Raw genomic sequence first — 19,420 nt, forward strand, 5'->3', positions numbered from 1 at the left:
AATGACCTCTAATACAGTATTTAATTTAAAATATACAGTAAACTATACATAAATATTATATAAATATAAGATACTGGTTTGGAGTGTATTAAAACATCATTAGTGCCCTCTCTCTCTGACAAATAATGTCTCTTTCCGCTCAGTGCCAGGGCTCCATTACATCTTTGAAGTACCGTCTCTGTTGTTGTCCTTGTAATGTGTGTGTGTCACACTTGGTGATACATCACTGTACTTAGGGTGGCCATATTGATTTTTATGAAGCGGTGCACTTTGTCTATGCAGTATGCTGTCTCTCTCTGTCATATTGTCTTTAATGGATTGCATTGCCCGTCGTGTGGCTCCATCCGTCATTTGTGCACATTAAGATTACATGAAGATTTCTCTCTTCATGACAAGATGATGTTTTGAAGCTTGTGTGACTATAGTCATCTGGGATTGAAGATGTTACACATCACCCACTACTTACTTCATTATCAAAGATGACAACACTCCAAATTACAGTCTTCAAAAACATTTCAAAGCATCACTTCATGCAGTGAAACCTTTTATGGCAAATAATGCATTCAGTTGCTCTGTTTAAAATGCAGACAGTCTATTCAAAGCTGGGGGTTGGGTTGGGTTGGGTTGGGTTGGCTGGTCCTATCTGCGAGGAGCCGGTGGAGTCTGAGCTTTGTCTGAAGCAAAGCAATTACACACCTGATTGGTTTGATGACTAATGTGATACGCTCACCATCCAATCGGTGCAAATGCCAGTACACAGCCTCCCACCAATGCAATTAACCCACGCTCCTGCAAGTACACACCAGCCAATAATATTGTGCCTTTCCAGTCATTTTCTGTCTTGCGATCTTTTCTCAGCTGCTGCACATAAACTCGACTAACGAAGCGTACATGCTGCAGAGGCCCTCTGCTCTCTTCTGGTGTCACAACATCAAGTCCTTCTCCTGTCTGGAGATTTCCTCTGTCACGCTCACTCCTATGAGCTCGCCGGAGTCCAACCTCTCAGCCGGCCTGCTAACCCCTCCGCCTGCCAAACCTGCTCTCCCTCCTCCTGCTAAGCCTCCCGAGGGATGCAGCATCCCACGGCCTCGCGTAAACACCTGCTTCTCTCGTTTCTGCTCTAGAGCCTCTGTCTCTCTCTCTCTCTCTCTCTCTTTCCCTCTCTCTCTCTCTCTCTCTCTCTCTCTCTCTCAATGTCCTCGCACTCTCACGGCATTAACTCTCTTCTCTCCTTCTCTTCCCTGTTTCCTCTCTCGCTTCACCTGCTGTCTGTCACTCTTTGTGTAGAAGTAGATCTTCGTTTTGTTTACCATGACTTTACTAGCTTACTGCTAATATTGTAGTCCTCGCTTAGCGTGAAGGTCTTAACTCTTTTCATGGCTTCATACAGGCAGGGAGTGTCTCCGTGAAGCCCCAGTCGTCCACAGACGTTTTTGACATGGTCCCCTTCTCCCCCGCGACACCGCTGGTGCCCGTACCGGCAAGCAACGGCTGCCCACCTCCACCGCCAACTACATTGCCACCGGATATAAGTGAGTAGTTGTGTTGTCACTTCCTGATCACACATTTATACTTTGCTTTAGGATGGCCCAGTACTGTAAATATGTGTAATGACATCATGGATTGTTATCTTAGTTCTCTGGTTTCTGCATAAGGAAGAGAAACATTGATACCCCCCCCCCCCCCCACACACACACACACACATACACACCGCTGCCAAATGGTTTGTTTTCACATAACCATCTGGGAAACCATTTCAAAGGGCAGGCACTTCTCGCTGGCATTACACCAAAGCCCGCCCATAGCTGGCTCATAGGACGCTTATTGGTGTGATCCACTGGTGGTTCAGATTCAAACCAATAGATTGGAGCGTGGCAAGATGGATTTGTTGTGTGTTCGTGACCTCATGATCTCGTGCGAATCCAGCTGCCTCGTAACGTTAGTAGAATAATACATGACAACATTGCCAAAATAATTATATTACATTACATTACATTACATTACGTCATTTAGCACACGCTTTTGTCCAAAGCGACATACAGTAACACATTTTGTCACCAATAGTGCAACCAACTGTGCAACACAGTCTTCATCAGCTAAGATTCTTAAAAGGAATAAGTAACTTCTTCTTTTTTTTGCCAGTTGGCACCTTAACCAACTGACAATCACTCTTGCATTCATTACATGGCATTGATGGCAACTTGATTTTGTCTTGACTGAATACATTTTTTTGTCTTCTGTCTCACTTTTTGCTTGCAACATTGCCCTCTCACATTCCATTGCCAAAATGTTGCGTATCACAGCTTTCAGCAATAAAGAAAATGTCATAATTCCCTACAATTAAGTCTGGTCTTGATGGATGCTACCAAGCCAAAGCCACAGTAAATATGAAATTATAATTGCAAGTATTACATTGCTATGTACTGCATTGTTTCCTTTTTGCATGAAATCTCCAGTTTTGTTGTCAGACAATCATAGACTTTAAGTCACTTCCCAACACACAGGGAATTGAACTGTAACCTGTGTTTTAGGGAATTGAACTGTAACCTGTGTTTTAGGGAATTGAACTGTAACCTGTGTTTTAGGGAACTGAACTGTAACCTGTGTTTTAGGGACAGACCTATTTGGTTCCGAGCCATTTGATCCCTTCACCTGCGGAGCAGCCGACTTCCCTCCAGATATTCAGTCAAAGTTGGATGAGATGCAGGTGACCGCATGTCTGTGACATTTGTCTTTCTTCTACATTTGTTTTGTCAATGTAACGGTACAGTGGAACCCAATAGAAGAACCATATAAAAAAGCGCAAAAGAAAAGCTAAAAAGATTTTAATGGAATCCTTTACTTACTCAATGGTGAATATGTGAGTTATTCCATTATATATATTTAAAAGGGACATTAGCCGTTAATGTCTGTATAGAAAAAGGGATGAATTAACACGTAATTTCTATTCATAAAAAGATATTTCAATAAAATGGCTCACTTTCATCATTCATCCAGCAGTGGTATATTGTTGTATAATTTTAATTCTGGACCATGTCTGAATAGCCCACTTTAAACTGAAAAGAACATTCTGTACTGTCAGCTAGCGATTAGCATCACCACTGTTATGTATATATAATTGTAGGCTGTCAGTACCTGACCTTAACAGAAATACCATCAGCCTCTGCTGTCTGGAAGTATGAATAGCAATTAAATCTCTGCTTGTGTATTGGGAAGATGTTTTATATTGTATTGCAGTAGAATTATGTATTTGTAGGCTCAGGTCCTGCTCCTCTGTATGAGATGCATCAGATCTTCGTTGGCATGTAATCGAACTATGATCACAAATACAATATGTCTGATCCACAGCAAGCACAGACCTATGAGTCTGTGTAAAGCAGGAAGCAAGGTGCTGAGCTGTACAATTACAAAAAATGATGTGTTTGGGAGCCGAACATTCAGACAAAATTGGCTAGAGCCAAAAAGAAAAACCCTGCACTTTATAGCGTACTTTATAGAGTTATATAGCAGGGACTTGCCTGTAGGAGGCGATATTGCACTGGCACTTTTCCTTGTAGTGTAAACTCCTTCCACTTCTTCCTGTCCATCACTCTTTACTAACAGTCCCTGTCCGTCTCTTCTCCTTCCTCCTCGCAGCGTCAGAGATGGTTTGTACTTGTACTGAGATCTGTCCCACAGCCGACCCCTCTCTGTCTCTGCACTGATGCTGCTTGTGTCTCGCTCTTAGCACGTCTTCAGTGTTGCTGCATGGCTGCTACAGTATGTATTGAGAGACCGCAGCTAACTCCAACTTCTCTAAACAACATGTTGGTCAATAGAGATTGATTACAGTACCACAAACCTCATAAAGTATCTATTTGTGATCACAGCTATCTGAAGTTCATTAGCTGCCTTGATCATTTCTATGAACATCCACATCAGGCTACTTGGCTTAGCCTACTGGTTGGCATGAGCATACATTGAAGCACATCTTGTAGTGTAAAATAGCAGCGTATGTGAACTCTTATGAACATCTAAGATTTAAAGATTTATCCTTTTATCATTCAGATTACTTTGCTGTGAAATATTTGCTTTTCTAGCCCCTTTTCTTCACTACTTTGTAATGCAGTGCTAAATCAATACTATTTGTTTTTGCATTTTTTATTTTATTATTTTATAAATCTGATAATTGTGGTTAGATTTTGGTCCAGCTATTCCTGTTTGCGCAATATCCCCTTTGACTTTTTAACTCATCTGATTTACATGTAGATGAGTTCCCTAAGGTGTCTGCAGTTTACGATGATATACTGTTGGTCAATACCTCTCCCATCCAGATGCATGCTGCCATGTGGTGTTTCTGCTTGAAGTGTATACCTCTCCCATCCAGATGCATGCCATGTGGTGTTTCATGGTGGATGTGGGCGGATAACGCATGACCGAGCATGAGATATTGCTAATGTTGTGTTCTCCAGTCGAGTTAATAGCATCTGTTACTCACGCACAGATGCTTCAACTTTTCTCCTGTTGTTTCTAAGCCATAAACATGTGTGAAACCTTGAGTTTATCAAATTAATTGAATGTTGACGTGTTTTTATTGTTTTTGTGGGGCGACTAAAATGCTCACAAGCTCCTTTCCTGCTTGTCTTTCAGGAGGGGTTCAAAATGGGACTAACCTTAGAGGGCGCTGTCTTTTCTCTCGACCCCCTAGACAGTCGCTGCTGATGCCAAGAAGATGCTCTTTGTTCCCTACTTTTGACTCGTTTGTATGAAGAAGTGCCAAAATCCGCTCCACAGTTCAGTCAAGATGTTACGGTTTTCATCTTGAGGTTTATATGTATTTGCATTTAGATTTGGTTTTTCAATATTACAAGGTAAATTCAGATCCGTTGTAGAAAATAACTATTTTTGTAAAAAAAAGAAAACACATATGGAAGGAGTAGTTTTGAGAACCTTTGCTTGCACAGGCAATGAAGGATGTATATAATATATCGTACAATATGTCCAATGGTACACAGTCTGTGGCAGAATTTTCTTTCTGGGTAGACTCTTCCATTGAAAATGCACCATTTTATTTCTGCATTGTTCACACATTCCTATTTGTATGCAAAAACACAACCTGTGTAAGACAGGTAGATGGAATCTGTTCAGTAACTCAGCAAAATCTCAGCTTGCCCATGATTTTAAATCGCTTATTTTGCTTAACATTATTTTTTACACATTATTTAGCTGATTGTAATTAATCCATTCTGATTGTTTTCGACTTACCGACTTATACACCTATTGTTTTGGCATTGAATATTTTGATAATTTTGCATTTTAACAGGTTGAATTGCCATTGCAGTATTTACTTGTATTGTCATATCTTTTACTTTCTTATCATGCTATCATCTTCTCTTCTTGCACCTGAAAGCACTTTTTTTGAAAACCTCTGTCCGTATCCCGTACTATTCCCATTATTTTACTTTGTATGCAATATGACTTTGTTATAGTCATTAAAGAAAATGTTACTGCCGAAATGATCACCCATTCATTCTGTACTGTGTTAAATCATGTTTTGCCATCAATTGTATCTGTTTTGCATAAGTGGATTTTGTCTGCAATTCAAATAACTGTTTCCAAATGTTTGGTAGTTATGTGATTTGTTTTGGTGTTGATCACAGGTAACTGTCACTTTCAGGATTACTCCACTCCACCATTGTCTTTAAACCTTATCAAACTACATTATGTTAATTATGTGGTCTGACATCACCTTTGCTCAGCGTCAGCGCTTTCTCTCTCTCTCTCTCTCTCTCTCTCTCTCTCTCTGTACCCCATCCTCTCCAGATGTCACTCCTCCTGAGGCTGAACATTCTGTTACAGTGATATTATGTACCCCTAACATAACAGGGACCAAATAAACTCTTCTCAAATAAGACCAGGCAGAGAGAAGTATTTTCAATATTTATTTCAAAGGATGAAACTCACTTCCACTTGCTTCAAAGGATGAAACTCACTTCCACTTGCTTCCAGTATGGAAATTCCCCTCTCTGCCTCTGCGGTGTCAGCAGGCTTTTAAAGCCTTGTGAAAGAGAATATTTTTACATGTTTAAAATCTATAATAAATATACTGTCAATAAAATAATTTGGCCTCAAACAAAATCAATCCTAATAATGGGCACAATGCCACTTAGGTAAAGCACATTCAAACTTAAGACTAATACAGACAGCTCATATTGAACAAAATTTCAAAACTATTATAAGAACAAAAAATATATATAAATATATATGTATAGAGTCATGTGCAAAAGAGTAAAAATCTAGTGAGGCAAACTGAAAGTTAATAACGTAACTAAACCTGAATTAATATGACAAGAGCTTGGGGATAAACAAGCATTTAGTTTAATTTGTTGCATAGCAAGAAATACATAAAGCAAACAGCCACCTTCTTCTCAAAAACTCGTTATTAAAGGATTTCAAGAGCATATAAGTCCAGGATACTGAGCAGGGGGAACTGACATGCATAAGAAAATAATTCTGCGCAGACTTACTGTAATCGTTGGAAAGATTTTTTCTTTTTTTTACAAATCACCACACACCATTCACACGACACAAATTTCACCTGTCCATCATTGACAGAAAGATCTTTATTGGCTTCCCCAAACCCCGCCCCACGCAGCTGGGAGAAGAAGCTACAAAACAGCACCTGTGAAGAAGATTGACATGTCATGTCATGGCGTCTCAGTTTGGGAAACGAGGTAGCTAACACTGAGGAATCGACGGTCTTAACGTGTCTTTAATGGTCTATGTGGTCAGTACAGAGTTAAAATAACTGGATACAGAAATTGCTTTTATCAAAACTGTCTTGAGAAAAAAAAAGAAAATACCTGTGCCAACGAACGCATCATCAGCTGTATTCATTTCCTCAATAGCACCATGACTTTCATTTTCTATTCAAACACATGTTATAAAGAACAAAAATATATAAATCTATGAAAATGAGCAGTGGATCATAGTGGTGGGACAAATCATTTTCACTTTGATTTCGTGGAATTGTTCCAGGCTTATAAACAGCAATTATAACTCATATTTTAAAGCATTCATAATGATAAATCTTTGGTAGCTTCGACATTTCTTGTTTTGTGAATTAAAAACATGATATTTGGACCAAAGTATAAAAGCATAGGTTTGCCTCAAAATGCATGAAGCTTAAAGTCAAATGTATAAAAGAAGACGAAGGAATTATTCTGAATGTTACCAAATTCTTTATGGAAATTTCTCTCAAACATTCATCTAACTTACAAATCTTCGATGTCTTGAAAATTGTTTGAAAGGCACAATAAATATCTTGCCACAGGGCCTCAGAGTAGTCCTCAGTACTTGTATGTACAATGTGGCTGATTGCATCAGCTGTCAGTTCAAAAGTCTGTGGATGATCTGCAGTGCGTCCGTGCTGCTGGGTTTACAAGAAGCACACAGGCCCGATATCAACACCAAACTCTTGGTTGGGCCCACCAATGTCCACAGGGGCAATATCCACAATGGGAAGTCTTGCTGTTTTCTGTGTCCTGTACTCAAACACTGTCTTGCCCCAGTTGCCATTGGCTTGCTGTAAAAGATGGAGAAACAGAGAAATTCAGTAGGTAATTTGATTGAGATTTAAGAGCACTACATCTTGAGCGAATAATTATAATTATAGCTGCTGCACAGCAATTAGTCGTGGCCGGGCAAGTCTCAAGGCTTTGAGCTATTATGACATCAAAATTGCTCGAGTGACATCAATGATGGCATCACAATTGCTTGAGTGACTGATGACATCACAAATACAACCTAATTGCCCTAGGTAATTAAGGCAATTAGGCTATACATGGGGCAGAATTCAACGTTTTGATGCACTGTGGGCTCAATTTTTGACCAATCGAAAATCTGTTTGATACTTTTGTGTAGGACAGTCTAACGATGCAGATGCTGAAGTTTGGTGTCGTTTGAAGAAAAAATGTGGGAGGAGTAGGGTTTAATTAGTTTTACAGTTTTTGCAGTTTTGCAGTCTTTAGACTTCATAATTGGCCATAGGTTGCATTGTACAAAAGTTTCTCCTCATTTGGGCCCACATTTCGGTGAAAGTTGCAAAGCTGTAGCACGTATGCCTGATTTTCTATGCATTTTCAAAGTTTAAAACTTTAGACGGTCGCTGTAGTGCCGTTAGGACTATTGGTGCCAAATTTGGGTCAAAGACGTTTGGCATGGGACTGAACCTTTGTGCAAAGTTTGGTTAGTTTTCATGCATGGGAAGTCGAACGTCCCGGGAGAAGAATAATAATACAGGCAAATACAATAAGTGGCCCTGCCACTTCGCTGGCCCGGCCACTAATAACAGTGAATTTGTTACTTTGCATATTCCAGTCAATGTCAGGGAAGTGGCAGGTGCAGCCTGTTTGACCAGATAAGGTTTCATCTCATGTTGAAAGACGGGGTGCTGCTGGTGTGACACCTGTGACCTTACACATTTGATTTCTACACTACCAGTCAAAAAATTATCTTTTAATGTTTTCCACATTGTAGAATAATAGTAGACATAGAAACTATGAAATAACACATTTGAATTATGCAGTGACCAAAAAAAGCTTATATTTTAGATGATCTAAAATAGCTTTGGAAAGTAATTCATACCTGCCATCTTGGTACAGTACTACAAACTCCATTCAAACTTTAAACGGGTCACTACTCTATCACTATCACTTTACTTCAGCTTTTTGATATATTTTGAGAAATTGCAGTTCAAGTTTTATACTTTTTTCAACCTTTATAATGGGATCCTATGGAGCCAGCCTTAGTGCATGATGTCATAATTCACTCTAGCTGACTTTAATGAATTCACTTTTCACTCACTGATGACATCACAATGATGTCACAATGTATGACATCCTCAGTGATGTCATAAGATGATTTTCTCTTACGACATCACTATGACATCATCAGTGATGTCATAAGATGATTTTGCTCTTATGACACCACCTATGACATCATCAGTGGGACAGAAATTGAAACAATCAGAGAACAGAGATTGCCCACTTGCCCCTTTTATATACTAGGCATCTCGCCCGCTACGCATGCTCGATTCCTAGGCTCACCCGCCCTGCAGCTCGCAGTCGCAGCTCGCCCGCTGCACGGCCTTGCCCGCAGCTCGGCTGCTGTGTGGCCTTGCCTGCCTTATTGGCGCGTACACAATGTCTCCCTCTCTCTCCCTCAGTCTCCCCCTATCTCTCTCTCCCTCAGTCTCTCTCGTGAGCCTCCTCAGTCTCTCGTGAGCCTCAGACTGATTGCATCACTGATGACATCATCAGTGATGTCATTGATGTGTGTCTCTTGTGTGTGTGTGTTTCGGTACGTGCACATCTACAATGGCACGGCGGCTTGCCTGCTGAAAAAGCCGCTTTGACGCTGCATCTTGATAGGCTGTCTTGCTGTATTCTCGATTCTGATTGGTCCATTTCAACATCGCGCTGGAACCGCCCCCAGCGTTTCAGCGTTTCACTGTCGCAGACTAGAGGCGGCTTCTCTCCGAGCGGCTTCACGCTCGCGGGGCGGGACTAGGGCGGGACCTTTCGTTGAAGCTACCCAATGACAGCTCTTCTTACACATTTCCTCCCCGCACCCTCCTGTGTACAACGTTTCTACAGGCTACAGCTCCAAGCTGGAAGCTGGTTTGCACGCCCACAAAACGCTGCGACACAGCGGAAAAGCGAATTTGCCATTGTAGATGTGCACGTACCGTTTGTGTGTGCAGTCTGTCTCGTGTGTGTGTGTGTGTGTGTGTGTGTGTGTGTGTGTGTGTGTGTGTGTGTGTGTGTGTGTGTGTGTGTGCGTGCGTGAAAGGTGTGTGTGTGTGTGTGTATGTGTGCATCACTGATGATGTCACAATTTATGACATCACTGTTGACATCATCACTGGGACTTTGTGTGTGTGAGTGAATGTATGACATCACTGATGTCATCAGTGAGACAGACAGAGAAACAAACAAACAGACAGAGCCCCAGCACATTTTAAAACTGACAGTTCACACAACTTTAACACTATGTTATAGGCTACATCAGACCCTTCAGCTACAACTGCTCTCACTCACAATGTCAACATATAAGGGATGCAATGTATCGTTTTTGGTAACTGGTAAAGTTTGTTTGACACTAGTGTTCCACTCTATTTCCAATTGCATAGTAATAAAGGGCATCAAATTGGTCCTCAACATGGCGGCCACAACAAAAACATTCTGTGACTGCAACCCATAAATAGTCTTATAAAGATGAACTTAACACCGTTAACACAGTGCTAACTGAAGCCGCTGCTGGAACTTACTGTGCAGGAGTCCTCCACCACTGTGTATCTGAAGCGGTTGTTTCCCTCCGCCTTGAGCTCCAGATCGTTGGAGCCCTTGAGTATTACGGCCTTCTTGTAGTTGCCGGTCTTCTCGTCCTTGTAGCCCACAGAGTTCTTGCAGTGGTAGGTGATGGTCTGGGAGGCTTCTTTGGACAGCAGGCGGATGAACGTCATCTGGACTGTGACGGAGTTTGCAGGCTGATCTCTGTTGCCGTAAGTGAACTAGAGCCAGAAGAAAAGCAAGTTAGGTCAGATCTTCTTGTAGCCAACAGTGTTTACCAATGCCAATATTATAGTGAGTGAGGTAGCACATTCATAATTAGGGGCACACATCATGAAACACTCATCATGAAACAACGAAAACAAAATGTTTTAGCATAAAGATCTTTACAGCCAAGTCGAGTGTTTGCCCTCATAAAGAAGTGAAATGTGAGTTTTCCCCACAACTTTTGGGTCTACTACCTCACAGTTTATTGAGTGTTCATATTGGATTGGATTTTTTCTTTTTCTTTTTTTCTTTTTTTCTCTTTTTCTCTGCATTCTTCACCCAATAATTCTACTGTTGAAGAAGTGCACTTCTCTCCCTCGTTTTGACCAATGTTATGTTGATATTTACCAACACTAAATTACAAATACTACAGATCTGACAGATCGCGAAAAAAAAGATAATTTCTCAATGTGAGAGGACATGTCAGTAAAACATTTTTAACTAATCACATAAAGAATGCAGGTAAAACGATAGTCATTCTCTTATAATTAAGTCATAAAGCGCCTCATAAATGACAGATCGCCTCGTTTCACAGATCACAGCGGTGGTATAAAAAGTACGCCGTCTCACATGTGTTCCGCTGTTGATGTCGGCTCCAAACCACACCGGCTTGTTCCTGGAGGAGCTCCACCACACTTTACGAGGTATGCTGGCTGGGTTGGCAGAGATGCAGGTCTCTCCGGTGTCCATGTTGCAGTGCACTTTGATGGCGTCCTCCGCACTGCCTTGGTTTGGATCCACCCAGAATTCACCTAGACAACATCAGGATTGGTTAGTATTCATTTAGACAACATCAGGATTGGTTAGTATTCATTTAGACAACATCAGGATTGGTTAGTATTCATTTAGACAACATCAGGATTGGTTAGTATTCATTTAGACAACATCAGGATTGGTTCATATTCACTGTCATTTTAGACACCCAGCTGAGGTCCTTCTTCGTATCCTTGCAAAGAGTAGATTAATAAAATAAATCGGAAGCATTACTGTTCGTGCAGCCAAGTTTAAATAAAATAAGAGCAAATTAAAAAAAATTAAGATATGAGAGAGGGGATTGATATTCATATTGCCCCCCCCCCCCCCCCCCTGTCTGTCCATCAAAACTCCACCGTCAGTGATGTGACACGTTCTGTTGATTTATGCTGCCCTGTCGAAAAATACTCACACTACCCTAAAGGGGAGACTGGTGGGTACCCAATATAACCCACTTTCATTCCGATATCTTGAGGTGAGAGGTCAAGGGACCCCTTTGAAAATGGTTTTTCCCTCGCCAAAATCTTGCCTAACTTTGGAGCATTATTTAGCCCCCTTCCCGACAAGCTAGCATGACATGATTGCTACCACTGGATGCCTTAGTTCTTCTAGTTTCATATGATTGCAGAATTGAAAACTTCTCTCGGACTTTAAAACTAAGGCCACTGCAGCCTCTGAAAATCAATAAACCTATTGAGATGTGCTGAACTTTTTGACTCAAGAGAAATTACCAAACTGGAGCACAGCAGGAGAACAGACGTAGGTTGACACCCCCTTCCCCCCCCAAAAAAAAAAGACCACCAATCTGCTCTACAAATGCAGGTGTGTCTTTGCACAGCGGAGTGAACTCTTCCCTAACAGCTGGCCTAGGCTGCCACTCACCGCTCTTCTTCATGGGGTAGCACTGCTTCAGGTCGTCGCACGTCCTGGCGGGGTGCTTCTTGGTGCCGTCGGGACTCTTCATGCTGTCGATCTGGCTGCTGAGGGCCTTGAGCGTGGCCTGGACCCCGGGGTCCACCGGCGTGGTGGAGGCGTTGCTGTTGGGCATGGCCTCGTCCCCGGTAAACTCGGGGGGAGGAGGGGGGCCCAAGTCGTAATCCTGAGGGCCACCGAACAGGTCGCCCATGGCCGCCGTGGGGGGACCCGGGGAGCCGGGAGGACCTGGGGGGCCAGCTTCTCCTGGGGGGCCCTGCAGAGTGGAGAGTTGTTATACAGTACTGATATAAAGTGACTGTCTTTTCATTATTATTACATACTTTCATTATTACCAACTTACTTTTGTTTAGAGGACATTCATCGAGTTAATGAGAGAGTTGGGGCCTTTTTAACAGTTGTTCCTGTCTATACAGTATAGTATATCTGCCTCACAGGAAATTAAATTGACAGATTAAATCAAAACCACAGGTCCATTTCCCAACCACCTTAAATCTCACTTGCTCATTTGTTGCAGGGTTCTTTGCCGGCAGACTATTAGTTACAACCCAATATCAGTTCAGCATACTGAGCATTGCTGCTGTGTATAAAGAGGGTTCACCTCTGGTCCGATGTCACCGCTGAGTCCACGAGATCCAGGCGGTCCCATCGGTCCCGACTGTCCAACATACCCTTCCTTTCCTGGAGGCCCGATGGGTCCGGGGGGGCCCTGCATGTTACACCAAACACTGTTAGCCTTTCTTAAAGTCAAGTCAAGTCAAGTTTATTTGTATAGCACATTTCATACACAGAGGCAATTCAAAGTGCTTCACATAAAATGGTTGACAGGAAAATAAAAGAAGAGAATAAAATGGCTTTTAGCATCACAACAAAACTTTAAAAAAGAGTATAAAAAGTGCATAGAGCAACAGGCGCAGCAGTTGCAAAAAGAGCTAAAAACTTATAGAGGACTCAATGGGTTTGCATAATAGAATAAATCAGTTTATCTATATTGAGTCCCCCAACATCATGACTATATAAAGTGCATTCCAAAATGATTTGCTGGCATAAAAGTAAAACTGGTTACTAATGAAGTTCTGGCTCATCAGAAGACCGTTGTTTACAAACTGATTGCACTTTTATGGGCAGAATAATGTATGTTTTTGAAATATCGATAGATACATTTCTGGAAACGTGTATATACAATTTATATAAGTTTGGTCACAAAATCTTATAAGAAATGTAACTTGGATTTACCCTTTGGCCGCTTGGTCCAACGATTCCTGGAGCTCCCTGCTCACCTGTTGTACCCTAAAAGTAGAGGCAGATTTGGATATTTAGTATTATCATAATGTATACATCCTATAATTGGATATAATGTGTTCCCCAGTGTTCGATACAACATTGCTCAAACAAGAGGCTGTAGGCTACAGGTTTGTAGTTGCAATTGCTCCGATGCAATTCTTTAACCAGTCCTTAGGTCTTTAGTCTTTGTTACTCCTGTCCTGGACAAGGTGTCATAACCAATGCAGATCACTCTCCTTTTACTTCTGAAAGGAGACCTGCTAGTGTATGGCCCCTTCCTGCTAGTGTATGTCCCCTTCCTGCTAGTGTATGTCCCCTTACTGCTAGTGTATGGCCCCTTCCTGCTAGTGTATGTCCCCTTCCTGCTAGTGTATGTCCCCTTACTGCTAGTGTATGGCCCCTTCCTGCTAGTGTATGTCCCCTTCCTGCTAGTGTATGTCCCCTTCCTCCTAGTGTATGTCCCCTTCCTGCTAGTGTATGGCCCCTTCCTGCTAGTGTATGTCCCCTTCCTGCTAGTGTATGTCCCCTTCCTCCTAGTGTATGTCCCCTTCCTGCTAGTGTATGGCCCCTTCCTGCTAGTGTATGTCCCCTTCCTGCTAGTGTATGTCCCCTTCCTCCTAGTGTATGTCCCCTTCCTGCTAGTGTATGTCCCCTTCCTGCTAGTGTATGGCCCCTTCCTGCTAGTGTATGTCCCCTTCCTCCTAGTGTATGTCCCCTTCCTGCTAGTGTATGGCCCCTTCCTGCTAGTGTATGTCCCCTTCCTGCTAGTGTATGTCCCCTTCCTCCTAGTGTATGTCCCCTTCCTGCTAGTGTATGGCCCCTTCCTGCTAGTGTATGTCCCCTTCCTCCTAGTGTATGTCCCCTTCCTGCTAGTGTATGTCCCCTTCCTGCTAGTGTATGGCCCCTTCCTGCTAGTGTATGTCCCCTTCCTGCTAGTGTATGTCCCCTTCCTCCTAGTGTATGTCCCCTTCCTCCTAGTGTATGTCCCCTTCCTGCTACTGTATGTCCCCTTCCTCCTAGTGTATGTCCCCTTCCTCCTAGTGTATGTCCCCTTCCTCCTAGTGTATGTCCCCTTCCTGCTAGTGTATGTCCCCTTCCTGCTAGTGTATGTCCCCTTCCTCCTAGTGTATGTCCCCTTCCTCCTAGTGTATGTCCCCTTCCTGCTAGTGTATGTCCCCTTCCTGCTAGTGTATGGCCCCTTCCTGCTAGTGTATGTCCCCTTCCTCCTAGTGTATGTCCCCTTCCTCCTAGTGTATGTCCCCTTCCTGCTAGTGTATGTCCCCTTCCTGCTAGTGTATGGCCCCTTCCTGCTAGTGTATGTCCCCTTCCTGCTAGTGTATGTCCCCTTCCTGCTAGTGTATGTCCCCTTCCTGCTAGTGTATGTCCCCTTCCTGCTAGTGTATGTCCCCTTCCTGCTAGTGTATGTCCCCTTCCCTCCTTCATTTGCAATGCTATCTGTTGAAATTGGACTTTAGACCACATAATGAGAAATTCTGCAAGATTAATGGATTTTGCACTAAACATGGCATGTGTGTGTGTGTGTGTGTGTGTGTGTGTGTGTGTGTGTGTGTGTGTGTGTGTGTGTGTGTGTGTGTGTGTGTGTGTGTGTGTGTGTGTGTACGTGTGTGTGTGTGTGTGTGTGTGTGCGTGCGTGCGCGCGTGCGTGTGTGTGAGGAAAATGCATGGGAAGGTCATCAGTTGTACTTACAGGAGGTCCAGGAAGACCCTGCAGGCCGGTAAAGCCACGGTGTCCCTTCTGCCCCCTCTCTCCATGGTCTCCCAGGTCGCCCTTATCTCCTCTTGGTCCTTGGGGTCCCTTTGTTAAAAGAACACATCACATTTCATGATACATAAGAAATGATGAAGATCGTTTTTATTGTGGTTATTGTGGTTATGTTCTGACATCAGCTCTAAACTTTTGGTGAATCAAATATTGCTATCATGACAAAAGCTGCAGGTACTGACAAAACATTTGGACACATTTTCTCACTATCAATTGAATAACAGAGCTGTTCGTGTCGTGTGACAATACTACATATTTGTTTGGGACTTTGGATTTTCAAACATTTTACAAGTGAAGCAAGAAATACATTTTAAATTAGGATGGTTTTAGAGATTATGAAAGTTGTAAAAAGTATATTTTAATTTTTTTTTTTTTTCGTTATGAATTTTAACCTCCAAACATTCTCAGCAGGAGACTCACCGTTAACCCTCTCTTCCCAGCTGAGCCAGGTGGACCAACAGGTCCTCTTGAGCCCTGCAATGGGTGGAAATAAGAGATTAGACACTCAGGGAGCACAAAGCTCTGCCACGGCTCAACAGGTCAACAACTTGCTCATCCAAAGCAATCATTCCTATCCTAAATCTGACGTTATGACTTCTTGACCCTACAAACATCCTTAGCATTTGGAATCAAGTCTATATCACGTTTGGCAATAAAATAAATAAATAAATAAACATTCCACGTACAGCGTCTCCTCTCCTTCCAGCACCACCTGAAGCACCAACAGGCCCTGGCGAGCCAGGAAGTCCCGAAGAACCGACCAAACCTTCTGGACCAGAATCTCCTCGGTCTCCCTGGAAGAGGAATAAGAGTTGCTCCCTTGCAAATACACACATCAATACATACAGTATATGTGTGAATTTGGATTCTCTGTGTCTCTTAAGAATTGACTAGTCTCACCCTTTGTCCCAGAACACCATCCTTGCCAGGCGGGCCGTCAGACCCCGCTGGCCCCTGAGGGACAACAGAGACATGTTAGAGCCACTGTGCAGCCTTCTCCATAGAGACGGCAAAGGAAGAACGCTGATTTTGAGAATCATGACAGATGTCAAACGTTCTACGTACATCGGGACCAGGGTCACCACGAGGTCCATTAGCGCCTGCTGCACCAAGTGGGCCTGTCGGGCCTTTTTCTCCACTTGGACCTGCGTTTCCTTGTTTTCCTGGTTCGCCCTGCAAAGACAACAGACTGGTCAATGAAGTCAATAGAATGACCTTTCTGATCCCACACCCTCAGTCTTCTGTTCATTCTGCACAGTACCAACTATATGACATTTAAATACATTGCATGGACTTGATATGGGTCATGATGGAGCCTTGCAGATGGCATAAGGTAAGAAGCAAATGTCCAGTAGAAATCAGGATTTGAACAGAATATGAGACGTACCGATGGTCCTGGAAGCCCTGGCATACCACGCTCTCCCCTCTGACCAGGAAGACCCACGATGCCCCTCTGTCCTGTAGTTCCAGCTGGACCTGGAGGGCCGTCGGGACCCTGTAACAAATGTCGTACAACCGGTGTCCAATGGGTTTGTGTTTATTTGGCCAGGAGGATCTGCTTTTACGCTTTTACTCGATAAAATAACCAGACACTACAAATGAAAACAATAGGCGAGCATCAATCCATACAAAAGAGGAGATTGTAAAGTATTTCAGATCCTGAAACCCTACAACTGTAAGTCAGTTACTACACGCTCTGGAGCCATTTGTGGTTTTAAGAAATGGGATTAGTAATGTATGGCACTTTCCCCCTCAAACCACACACCACTCTGAAACACTGACAAGCCTACACTAAAGTTTCTTGAACCCTAAAATCAGTTGCAACAGGACACTGGTTGCTTATACTGTGATTGATTTATAAATCAAAGATTATTCTACTTGTATCTAAGTCACTCTGGATGGCTAGTCATCTATAACATAATATCACATGAGAAATGGAGCCATAGCCTCAGTTTACCGTGGGTCCGTCTTCCCCAGAGTCTCCTTTGTCTCCTAGGCTTCCCTGCGGTCCTGGTGGGCCTCTCTCTCCCAGTCTTCCAGGAGGTCCGTTGTCTCCTCGGAGACCAGCAGGACCTTCTTTCCCAGGGGGTCCCAGGGCTCCAGGTTGTCCAACAGGACCCTAGCAGACATGGAGGATTTAGATCCATACAGTTATAGTTACAGTATAGCTTCATGATTGTATTTCCCTGGCTGCTATATTAATACTCTTGTGATAACCAAGATACTATTGGTTGATTATACAGTAGTTGACTACTTTGTGTTCTTGTGTAGGTACAGTGTATTGCTTTGATGAAAAAGTAATAACATTTGCACATGTTGGTAACTGTTGTATCAAAATGTCTGTGCCTCATACTTATTGCATCACAGTTGTACCCATAATCACAGTAAGAAAAATAATACAAAATCAGGACACAGGTACTCACAGTGGAGCCTGGTGGGCCGACCCTTCCTGCTGATCCTGGGAAACCAGTGGGGCCCTGGGGACAGAAACATCACAGAAGACATTCAGAAAAGGTTTGATACCAGAAGGAGATATCCGCCATGTAAAAAAGTGACATGTAGTTCTACAAAATTATAGGTAGCATGAAGGTAAAGTGCATTATGATGTTGATGATGATTTTGAGTTAATACTGTTGGATTTCAGGTAGTAGAATGTTTATAAAGTGATTTAACATTTGGAAGTGAAACCCTTCCTGTGCTCATGGAATCATGTCTTCTTCATCTAGTTTCACATTATGTCTGTAACTATGAACTGGTCTTACTGGTGCACCCTGTGTTCCTCTTCCGCCTTTCAGTCCAGCAACACCGGTTGGCCCCTACAAAAACAACAGCTTGTTAGACGGCATTCATCAGTAGCCTATTAGCAAAGAGGTTCTGTACAATCTTCAAAAACGTCCACTTAATTTGGCCCAATTAAAAGTACAAACAACATCACTGATGTAATGGCCAGTGTCTGGGTTTTTCTTGATATTTTTGCTTGCATGAAAATCTGTCAACACAACTACTTTCACACCAATGCACTAATGGAAGAACCCTCCAGGTAGTGTCTTTCTGTTTTTTGCAACTCACAGGAGGTCCGTGGGCACCGGCCAAGCCCTGAGGTCCTGGAGACCCAGCATCTCCCTTCTGACCTGGTTCTCCAGGCTCCCCCTTGACTCCAGGTTGGCCATCAGGACCCTGCAATAGTAGGTAGATGCTATTAGTACGATACTGCAGGTCAAAACTAGCCATCTCTGTCATCATCTGTCTTCTTCACAACAGCAAATAAACAGATCTTATGAGAGAAACAGTTCTTATGAGATAGTTCCCCATCCCCTCCTGGAGGATTATTATGAATGAACGTATTCAGTCAATCAGAAATCAGGCTTTCCAACAAAGGCAGGAATCATTAAATAGAAATACATTACAACAACATGACAACCAGACATTGACTGACTACTCACAGGTGCTCCAGCGAATCCAACAGCACCAATGGGACCAGGATCACCTCGTGCTCCCTGCAGTACATTATATAGTCATTAAGTCCAAACAATCATAGTACAATGAACATAACCTAAGTAGACTTGATGTAGACATTTAAACCACTGGCCAAATGCTGTTTTTGCAAAAGTCTACTCACATGGATTCCTCTGGATCCTGGAGGCCCGGCTGGTCCTTTGGGTCCAGGTTCTCCCTGTAAACATGTCACATGTCTTTTTATGTCTGCAAAAACAAAATCCAAGCCAAGAATCGGCCTTCACGAGCTGGAAGACACTATAATTTGCAGCCAGGAAGATGTGAAGTAGCAGGATTTAACAGCATAGTGGGCACCTTGGGAGCTGATACTTTCCCAACAAAGAACTCGCTTCCTGCAGTCATGATTTTGAATCATTTGATGTAAATACCAGCTTTGTAACCCGTATAAAAAATAAACAAGTCTCTACCTTCTCACCACTGGGTCCAGCGGATCCGAGCGGGCCAACAGGGCCTGGGGTTCCCTGTTGGAAATAAAGGAATCCTGTTGATATCATCCATCACTGTTGCCAGTGACGAGCATTCAGCTGAGCGGACATGTGTTTGTTAGACAGAA

General features: G+C 42.8%; 2 protein-coding genes across 4 annotated transcripts in view; one reads left to right on the forward strand and one right to left on the reverse strand.

Annotated features, from left to right (window-relative positions):
* gulp1a (GULP PTB domain containing engulfment adaptor 1a) overlaps positions 1–5,887 on the forward strand; it is a 129,009-nt gene extending 123,122 nt beyond the window's left edge. Inside the window, exons 10-12 of one of the 3 annotated variants that reach the window (XM_083642394.1) lie at positions 1,391–1,532; positions 2,613–2,717; positions 4,630–5,887. In XM_083642394.1, coding sequence (XP_083498520.1) covers positions 1,391–1,532; positions 2,613–2,717; positions 4,630–4,631 — 249 coding nt within the window. In that variant the 3' untranslated portion in view covers positions 4,632–5,887. Of the gene's footprint in view, positions 1–1,390; positions 1,533–2,303; positions 2,382–2,612; positions 2,718–4,629 lie in introns of those variants that run through there. The other 2 variants (XM_083642393.1, XM_083642395.1) reach the window with 2 other exon arrangements.
* A 447-nt stretch (positions 5,888–6,334) lies between these two features.
* The window catches only part of LOC310781252 (uncharacterized protein), a 74,383-nt gene continuing 61,297 nt past the window's right edge, over positions 6,335–19,420 (reverse strand). The window contains exons 36-54 of the mRNA XM_083641825.1: positions 19,275–19,328; positions 18,971–19,024; positions 18,795–18,848; positions 18,421–18,528; positions 18,114–18,167; positions 17,775–17,828; positions 17,309–17,470; positions 16,739–16,846; positions 16,417–16,524; positions 16,252–16,305; positions 16,038–16,145; positions 15,772–15,825; positions 15,277–15,384; positions 13,521–13,574; positions 12,886–12,993; positions 12,234–12,540; positions 11,169–11,350; positions 10,310–10,552; positions 6,335–7,564 (exon numbers count right to left, since the gene is read on the reverse strand). Coding sequence (XP_083497951.1) covers positions 7,418–7,564; positions 10,310–10,552; positions 11,169–11,350; positions 12,234–12,540; positions 12,886–12,993; positions 13,521–13,574; positions 15,277–15,384; positions 15,772–15,825; positions 16,038–16,145; positions 16,252–16,305; positions 16,417–16,524; positions 16,739–16,846; positions 17,309–17,470; positions 17,775–17,828; positions 18,114–18,167; positions 18,421–18,528; positions 18,795–18,848; positions 18,971–19,024; positions 19,275–19,328 — 2,121 coding nt within the window. The 3' untranslated portion in view covers positions 6,335–7,417. The remainder of the gene's footprint in view (positions 7,565–10,309; positions 10,553–11,168; positions 11,351–12,233; positions 12,541–12,885; positions 12,994–13,520; positions 13,575–15,276; positions 15,385–15,771; positions 15,826–16,037; positions 16,146–16,251; positions 16,306–16,416; positions 16,525–16,738; positions 16,847–17,308; positions 17,471–17,774; positions 17,829–18,113; positions 18,168–18,420; positions 18,529–18,794; positions 18,849–18,970; positions 19,025–19,274; positions 19,329–19,420) is intronic.

The sequence above is a fragment of the Poromitra crassiceps genome, assembly GCF_964638095.1.
Source record: "Poromitra crassiceps genome assembly, chromosome: 8".
NCBI classification, from domain to species: domain Eukaryota; kingdom Metazoa; phylum Chordata; class Actinopteri; order Beryciformes; family Melamphaidae; genus Poromitra; species Poromitra crassiceps.